Source organism: Vigna umbellata, chromosome 8 (assembly GCF_029865625.1).
Source record: "Vigna umbellata cultivar VRB3 chromosome 8, Vumbellata_1.0, whole genome shotgun sequence".
NCBI lineage: Eukaryota > Viridiplantae > Streptophyta > Magnoliopsida > Fabales > Fabaceae > Vigna > Vigna umbellata.
Genome location: NC_142172.1, coordinates 6190033 through 6199109, shown reverse-complemented (window position 1 = coordinate 6199109; position 9077 = coordinate 6190033). Strand labels below are relative to the sequence as shown.

General features: G+C 49.1%; 2 protein-coding genes across 2 annotated transcripts; one reads left to right on the top strand and one right to left on the bottom strand.

Annotated features, from left to right (window-relative positions):
- The first annotated feature begins 809 nt into the window (after nucleotides 1–809).
- Nucleotides 810–1880, top strand: LOC148193919 (uncharacterized). The gene is made up of 2 exons (XM_088097045.1): nucleotides 810–1082; nucleotides 1320–1880. Exons 1-2 carry the CDS (start codon nucleotides 810–812, stop codon nucleotides 1878–1880), a joined length of 834 nt encoding a protein of 277 aa, XP_087953171.1.
- Nucleotides 1881–6202: 4322 nt separating this feature from the next.
- On the bottom strand, nucleotides 6203–8204 carry LOC148193918 (uncharacterized). The gene is made up of 2 exons (XM_088097044.1): nucleotides 7310–8204; nucleotides 6203–7233 (listed from the first exon to the last, which is right to left on the bottom strand). The coding sequence occupies exons 1-2, from the start codon at nucleotides 8202–8204 to the stop codon at nucleotides 6203–6205; spliced, it is 1926 nt and encodes a 641-aa protein (XP_087953170.1).
- Nucleotides 8205–9077: the final 873 nt, after the last annotated feature.

Below are 9077 nucleotides of genomic sequence, written 5' to 3'. Positions count from 1 at the left end.
TATAGTGAACGATATCATAATAAACGGTTCAGCAGTTAAGAATAAGCAGTTACAAATATTAGCTAACGCAACGCCACGAATCACGCAAGTAATTGACTCAATATCAGACACAACCTAGCAGTTACAACTTACAAATAGTTCACTTCGGTAACTGTCCGGATTTCCAGGTAAACGGTTTATTTTCTTGTTTTAAATAGGCAAAGCACATAAGAAAAAAGGTACGTTTTTCCCCTTAGAGAAATTAAGAAAGAGAAATTATTCTTCTTCTTGATCACTTTGAACCAAAAGATTCAGGTGACCCCTTTTCTGACTTGAGCGTCGGAGTGCCTTTGCAGGTACCCAGCCCACTTTCCCATCAGAGAGGATAACGCAGGAAGAGAGATATCACGGTAACAGCATCGCAGGAAGGAGCAGTGGAGATTTGTTAGGTTCGTATCTCGGTTTCACATTCATACAGAAACATTTTGGCGCCCACCGTGGGGCCGAGATTTAACATCCCAACGACGACCACCGGAGCTATGGAAGACTTCAACACTCGTGATTTGATCCAGCAACTGCAAACCCAGATCGAGGCACAAGCACAGACTATACGGGAGCAGCAGGAGCTCCAACGCAAGCAAGCGGAGGAGCTGGCGGCACTGAGGGCGTAACGCCCACCGCCAGAAGTATCTGCCTCTACTCGGCAGGATAATAATGAATCGAGTCACCATGGAGGACCATCGGACCCTTTTGGCGGGAGGAGGAAAGGGCCCACCTCCATGCGCCTCACCAACCTACTCCCGTTCACAGAGGCCATCATGCAAGCGCACATGCCGGATAAACCCCCCCCCCCAACGTTAGAACGTTATGATGGCTCCGCCGATCCCGACAATCACCTGCGCAACTTTGTAGACGCCATGGCATTCTACACAGATAATGACCCCGTCATATGCAGAGCTTTCTCCTTATCCCTCAAGGATGAGGCCTTGGAGTGGTTCCACACTCTTCCACGGAATTCAGTGGATTGTTTTGCGACAATTGAAACTCTGTTCAGAAAACAGTACGCAACCAACAGAAAACCGGAGATGACGGCGGCTGAGCTGGTGAATACCAAGCAGGAAAAGGATGAAACACTACGAGCGTTCATGCAACGGTACAACGAGACGGCCCGACGTGTGAAAGATATCAATCACACCTTCATTATCAGCAATCTACCTTCGTGCTTAAGGCCAGGATATTTTGCAGAACAATTGTATGCTAACCCTCCAGCATCTATGGAAGAACTGCAATCCACAATTGCAAAGTTCATCCGCATCGAGGATCTCTGAAATTGTCGGAAGAAGCAGCAGCAGGATACCTCTAGTCACGATGTCAAGAAAACCGCAAAGCGATCGACCAACGACTATAAATCCGATCGACCGCCCCGAAAAGAGTCAGGGTGGACGCCTAAGTACGATCGTTATGCAACCCTCAACGCTCCCAGAGCAAAGGTGCTGGAGGAGGCTTTGCACGCAGAACTCCTAACTGTGCGACGACGAGCTACTCCCAAGAACGCGGATAGCAGCAAGACCTGCCGTCTCCACATGAATCATGGGCATGACACAGAAGAATGCAACTTGGTGAAGGACGAGCTGGAGCGACTCATCCAAGCAGGCTACCTCCAGAACTATGTTAAGGACAGAATTTCTACCCGAGCCACAACTCCTCACCGAAAGGATCCCTCCAGACGGAGCCCTGAGCGATCACTTCCCAGGGATGACCGACGCCACAGGCGATCGCGCAGTCCACCTCGACGAACGGAGAGAGAACGTTTAGTCCGAGGACGAATTGACACCATATCGGGTGGTTTCGCCGGGAGGGAGTGTCGTCCTCCGCCAGGAAACGACATCTCAGACAGTTAAAGTCAGTACACATGGTGGATCGACAGACTCGGTCTATTCCCGATATTACCTTCACCAATGCAGATTTCCATGCGCCCGACCCTGATCACGATGACCCCATGGTCATCACTGCTGAAATAGCTCGATACGACGTCAGCAAGGTACTTGTCGATCAGGGGAGTTCGGTCAATATCCTATACTGGTCCACCTTCAAAAAGATGGATCTATCCGAAGACCTTATTGCTCCTTTCAACGAGCAAATTGTTGGCTTTGCAGGGGAAAGAGTCGACACCCGAGGATACCTCGACCTGCGAACGCGCCTTGGAACTGCTCGAGAAGCACCGGAACTTAGAATCCGCTTTCTATTAGTCGAGGCCAATACATCATACAACGCCTTGTTGGGACGACCTTGTTTGAATGCATTTGGAGCCATTGTGTCCACCCCCCACCTGGGCATGAAGTTTCCCACGGAACGCGGCACCATTTGCACCGTAAGGGCGGATCAGCGAACGGCTCGACAGTGTTATGTGGCTGGTCTTAAGGTCACCCCTTTTATCCCAACCAAAAGGACGAGAGGAGCTGAAACAGCGGCGGTCGACTTGGACCCCCGAACTAACATAGATGAGCGTCTCCATCCACAAGGCGAGGTCAAACTCCTTTCATTGTCGGCGGACGCCTCCAAAAACACAAGCATTGGCGCGAACCTCGCTTTGAAAGATGAACAGGATCTGGGACATATGCTCCGAGCGAACGCAGATTTATTCGCCTGGACGGCCTCCGATATGCCAGGAATCCACCCCGGGGTCATGGCCCATAAATTGTCTATCTTCAGAGAGGCACGCCCAGTCGTGCAAAAGAAGAGACGGTTCGGAGAGGAGAAGCGCAAGGCCATTCAGGTCGAGGTAGAGAAGTTGATGAACGCCCAGTTCATCAGAGAGTTAAACTACACTACGTGGTTGTCGAACGTAGTCATGGTCAAGAAGTCGAACGGTCAGTGGAGAATGTGTGTCGACTTCACCGACCTCAACAAAGCGTGCCTTAAGGATTTATATCCCTTGCCTAGCATTGATCGGTTGGTAGATGGAGCTTCCGGCCATGTTGTACTCAGTTTCCTCGACGCATATTCGGGCTACAACCAAATCCCCATGTACGCACCTGATCAAAGCAAGACAGCTTTCATTACCGAGCGCGCCAATTATTGTTATGAAGTAATGTCGTTCGGTTTGAAGAATGCCGGGGCGACTTACCAACGCCTCATGGATAAGGTTTTTCATCATCAGATAGGTCGATGCATGGATGTTTACGTCGACGACATGGTCATTCGGAGCCACTCTATGGAGCAACATTTACAAGATTTAGAAGAGGTGTTTGGCCAAATCAGAAGATACAGCATGCGTCTCAACCCTTCTAAATGTACCTTCGAAGTCCCTGCAGGTAAGTTTTTGGGTTTCATGCTTACTCGTCGAGGCATCGAGGCCAACCCAGATAAATGCAAAGCTGTACTCGACATGACAGCCCCAGCAACTCTTAGGGAGGTACAACGGTTGGTTGGTAGGCTCACGGCCCTCTCTCGCTTCATTCCGAAGCTAGCCGAACACATCAAACCCATCCTGAAGAACATGAAGAAGGGCACTACCCGACACTGGGATGATGATTGTGAAACAGCATTCAACACTGTCAAACGTATTCTCACTAGTCCTCCAATTATGGCTAGACCGGACACTGGGTCCGACTTACAACTGTATATCGCAGCATCCCACTCCGTTGTCAGTGCTGCCCTAATCCAAGAAGCGCCGTCTCTCAAGTTAATATACTTTATCAGCCGTACGCTACAGGGGGCGGAAGAAAGATATTCCCGCATTGAGAAAATCGCACTAGCTCTACTCACAGCTTCACGTCGACTCCGACCTTATTTTCAGAGCCACCAAGTAGTAGTCCGTACCGATCACCCGATCGCCAAGATCCTCCGCAAGCCCGACTTAGCAGGAAGGATGGTTTCTTGGTCCGTAGAGCTTTCCGAGTTCGGTTTACGTTATAAGCCGAGGGGTTCCGTCAAGGGACAGCATTTAGCGGATTTTGCAGTTGAATTAATACTCGCACCCGATGACTCTACACCAAAATGGCTCCTCAGTGTCGATGGATCCTCCGATAAAAAAGGGGGGGGAGCCGGGGTTGTCCTAGAAGGACCACATGGTTTCATTGTAGAACAAGCCATCACATTCAAATTTTCTGCTAGCAACAACCAGGCCGAGTACGAAGCCTTGATTGCTGGCCTATCTTTAGCCAAAAAGTTCGCGATCACTCGTCTAGAATGTCGGATGGATTCAAAGTTGGTAGTCGGACACGTGAACGGAACTTATCAGGTTAAAGATAATCAGTTACTGCGCTATTTCCACAAAGCTCAGACTCTACTTCAAAATTTCTCCGAAGTCAATATCGTCCATGTCCCCAGGGAGAAAAACACGAGAGCAGATCTCCTGTCCAAGTTAACTCACTCTAAGGAGAGAGCACAGCTGTCGTCAATCATCAAGATGACGCTCGATCATCCTGTAGTGGAAGCCTTCGTCACCGACGTGTCGACTCCTGCCACAGACTGGCGCCAGAAGATCAGAGATCTAATGGTGCAACAGGAACAGGGAGAGAGCATTAGTTTGGCTGATTCAAAGCGAATTGCACGTTTCTCGTGCATCGGCGACGACTTATACCGCCGCGGCCACAGTACTCCTCTATTGAAGTGCATATCAGAGGAAGAAGCCGACTACGTCTTGCGCGAGCTGCACACAGGTGTATGCGGATTACACTCGGGTAAGCGAACGCTCAGAGCACGCGTACTCCGCGCCGGATATTACTGGCCTACGCTCGACCAAGATTGTGAAACATTCGTCAAGAAATGTCTATCCTGTCAGGCCCACGGTCACGACATCCACGCACCTCCCGAGGACTTGCATGGTATCATTTCCCCCTAGCCCTTCGCTCAGTGGGGCCTCGACATAGGTGGACCTTTACCCCTCGCCAAAGCGCAGAACAAGTTCCTTCTTGTGGCGGTCGACTATTTCACAAAATGGATAGAGGCTGAGCCGTTATCCGTCATCAGTGCTCAGCGGGTACAGAAGTTCATCTGGCACCTGATCTGTCGATTCGGACTACCACAGAAAATCATTACTGACAACGGTCGCCAGTTCGTCGAGCGCAAACTAGAGGCATTCCTCAGCAGCTTAGGCATTAAACATGTCACCTCCTCAGTCGAGCATCCTCAAACGAACGGCCAGGCCGAAGCCGCAAACAAAGCCATACTTACTGAGTTAAAAAAGCGACTCGGCGAAGCCAAAGGTTTGTGGGTAGAAGAGCTACCAGAGGCCTTGTGGGCATATCGGTGCACTCCACACGGATCTACAGGCGACACACCATTCAACCTGACTTATGGCACTGATGCCATGCTCCCGGTCGAGGTCGGCGAACCCTCGTTAAGACGACATATCACTGATATGACGCTTAATGACGAACAAATACGGGTGAATCTCGACATTCTTCCTGAGCGTCGAGAGGTTGCTACCATCCGCGCAGAAGATCAAAAGCGAATGCTATTTCGCCGTTACAACACCAAAGTCAAACCCATAGCATTCAAAAGTGGCGATCTGGTTTGGAGAAAACGAGGAGAAGCTAGGAAGAATCGAGCGCACGGCAAGTTAGCCGCCAACTGGGAAGGCCCATTCCGCATCGCCGAGGACATGGCAAATGGTGCATACCGCCTCCAACTCCTAGACGGACAAGCCATTCCCAACACGTGGAACGCTACCCATCTTAAATATTATTTCAGTTAGCATTCAATTTTTGCTGAAACATTACTCATTATAGTTTCAAACAAGAAGTATATTTCATTATTATTATCATTTCAGTTCATATTTAATTTCTCGCATGTCGAGTCCCAAGGTCATCGTGGATCGCCACAAGCATTTCCGAACGAATAGGAACTATTCCCGGGTAACTGTTCTCCCTTGAACACCCAGTCCATTCGGGATACACTCCCGCGGGTAACTGTTCTTCCTTGAACACCCAGTCCATTCGGGATACACTCCCACGGGTAACTGTTCTCCCTTGAACACCCAATATTCACCCTCGACCGTGACGCACGACGCTATGTATGCATTCGACATCGACACTTAAGGTGTTATCTTCTTAGTTGATCATCATCTTTGACATTAGCTTGTTCAGACGAATATTCAACATACAAGGCGTTACAAGAAACGTTTATAGTATCTACACACATCCAATTTTCAACAAATCCAAATATACCATTTAACAGATCAACAACCCAAGTTTAGCATTTCAAAGTTCATAAATTCCTAATCTAATACAATGTTGGGTGTGTTGCCAGCAACATCTTTGACCGTCTCAGCAGCTGGTTCATCCACAGCGACTGCTTCCACAGGTTCCTCAGTCGCAACCACCTCTTCATCTTCTTCTTCGTCCATGAAGGCATCTTCGGGAATTTCATTAAGGGGTTTCAGTTGCCCCTCATACACATCTTTCCGGACATCAAAATCCACTCCATCAGTCGACACCTTAAGCAAGTGTCCAACTTGCCTCACAGCTTTCCGAAACCCCCTGGTATGTTCGATCATCACCGCCTCCTTTAATTCTTCTATCAGCTCCCGGTCCTCTTTCCCTTCTGCCCTTAGCGCATCCCGCTCCTTGCTCGCCGCCACCCCTATTTTCTTGGCTCTTTCTAGCTCGATCAACAGTTCATCACGCTCCTTCCTCAATGTCAAGCCAGCATCCCGGGCATCGTTCAGCAACACTTCAGCCTCTCTCAGCAGTTGCTCTGACCGTTTCTGCCTTGCATCACAACCAGCATGAGCCTCAGTAAGCTCCTTCAGCTGAATCCGCGCCTTGTCCAACTCGCCCCGCAGCGTACCTCTGTCGGAGGCATATGTAAGATGCCACGCTAGCATTTGTGACCGAGTCGTCATTTCCAACAAGTCGTCGGCCATTTGCTGCTCAGTCATGCCCTCCACCACCTTCTTCTCCGAGTTGTCCAAAATGGGTTCAACCCTGTGGCTCATGGTAAATGAGGGATCCCACACACCGAGAGGAAGGGAACGCTCTGTCTCATCTACAATCTCCTTCCTCTTCTTTGACGCAGCAACATTAGTGTCGACCACCTTCCCTTTCCTTTTTCGTATCAAGGGCTGCTCTTCAGCGGCCATGATCTCATCAGTCGAGGCCACCGCCACCACTGGCCCAGTTGGTTGCACTTGAACACATTGTGGTCCCTGCATGCGTCTGGAGGATGACCCAGGAAGATCACCTTCGGTCCTCTCATTGTCGATAGCTTGGAACCAATTTCGGCCACTTCCCTTTCTTCCCATTATCTCTGCACAACACAGATCAACCAAGACCAGTCAACAACAACAAAGCAACAAATAAAAATAATAAGAAGAGGATCGTACCAAACACCCTCGAATCAGCATCGTCATGCTCAAGGCAGTTTATAAGCCGACGGGAAGAAAAGGGGCGTGGCAAGGCCGTCAGCACGTTCAACGCCTCAATCTCCTCGATCGTCATTATATCCTCAGCCCACGAGGTAAACCTCAGTGGTTCTTGCGTCCAGTACAAAGGGAACTTGGGGTTTCCCTCTCCATCGAAAAAATGCCTCCGCCCAGCGTCAAGGATCGACACTTTGAAAAATTTATTTTTAAAACCCCTATACGATTGCAGGAAAAGCTCTAGAAGAGCATTTCCCGACTCCGAAATTAACGACACCCAACCTCTTTTAACGGTCGGTCGACACCTAAAAAAGTGTAAAAACAATGCCACTGTCGGCCTAATAGCCAAGGCTCGACACAGAACAACAAATGCTTGCATGTATCCCCAACTGTTGGGATGCAATTGACTAGGCGCGACATTTAAGGTCCTCAACACATCCATTTGGAAGGTTGTGAAAGGCACTCTCAGATACAAGTCGTAAAACGGAGACGCATAGCAGTAAAAGAATTCGTTGGAGCTATTCTCCTTCCCGTGAAACACCCTCTCATCCTCCCTACAAGCCACCAACTTTATACAAGATTTATACCCTAGGGTTCTCAAAATACAACTATTTTCTACCCAATCTGCTAACACTCCCCTACTCCTAAACAGACTACTAACTTCGTCAACTTCACGCGCCACCCAGGCGTAATCACCGTCACGGGCTGGTAATGTTCCACGCGCCTCTGGGCCTTCACTCCCCACGTTTCCATAACAAAACGCACTCTCACCAAATGGTATAGTGGTAACAACAGGACACTCAGCCGATGACGACGGCCCCGGTAGTTCTACACCAGAGTTCTGCCCCTTTTCTTCCATTATCGGTCAAAAACTAACCCACGCTAGGACGAAGACAAGGTTGGATGTTTACCTGGAATATTGCGTATGAAAGCAAGAAGGATGAGCGATTTCGCAGCACGCAAGGTAACTCTCACCGGCGGGCAAAGGACGCTTTTCGGTTCAGGAAAGCACAGCGTTTTTAGGTTCTGGTGCGCGTCTTTTCATCTTCGTTTCGTATTAAAGAAGCCAAGACTGCAAGTGCCTCCAGCGCCGTCAGATCCAGTCCCATCCAGCGGCTATAATTTCTCGCCTCTTCGCTTCCTCATAAGAGCGGGAAAACCCTAAAATTTCTAACCCCGAAATGGTGCGTATCATTTCCCCAATATACCACCACTCGACGTCCTTCAGTACACTCACACGCAAAATCCGTCCTCGTATACTAGGACTCGGGGGGCATGTACCATAGGATACCTGAATTCACCAACTGTCGACGAGCACCACGGACGACAGAATGTCGACCCATCTCGCAATCGCAGGAGTATCGAACACTCCTTAACGCCAATCATTTGTGAGGTCGACACTCATTTTGTTGATGTCGACGTACTGGCAGACCACAAGCCAGCGACGATGTCGCGACATCTATCGCTCTCACGACATTTCATATGTTTGTGTCGACGCAAACAGTGGTCGACATATAGTGAACGATATCATAATAAACGGTTCAGCAGTTAAGAATAAGCAGTTACAAATATTAGCTAACGCAACGCCACGAATCACGCAAGTAATTGACTCAATATCAGACACGACCTAGCAGTTACAACTTACAAATAGTTCACTTCGGTAACTGTCCGGATTTCCAAGTAAACGGTTTATTTTCCTGTTTTAAATAGGCAAAGCACATCAGAAAAAAGG

Excerpts from the sequence above, each read along its gene's own strand:
- LOC148193919 (XM_088097045.1), top strand. The coding sequence starts at position 810 with ATGCCGGATAAACCCCCCCCCCCAACGTTAGAACGTTATGATGGCTCC. Across the intron at positions 1,083-1,319 it reads AGATGACGGCGGCTGAGCTG|AAGCAGCAGCAGGATACCTC; the intron begins GTGAATACCAAG and ends AATTGTCGGAAG.
- LOC148193918 (XM_088097044.1), bottom strand. The coding sequence starts at position 8,204 with ATGGAAGAAAAGGGGCAGAACTCTGGTGTAGAACTACCGGGGCCGTCG. Across the intron at positions 7,234-7,309 it reads TGCTGATTCGAGGGTGTTTG|AGATAATGGGAAGAAAGGGA; the intron begins GTACGATCCTCT and ends TGTGTTGTGCAG.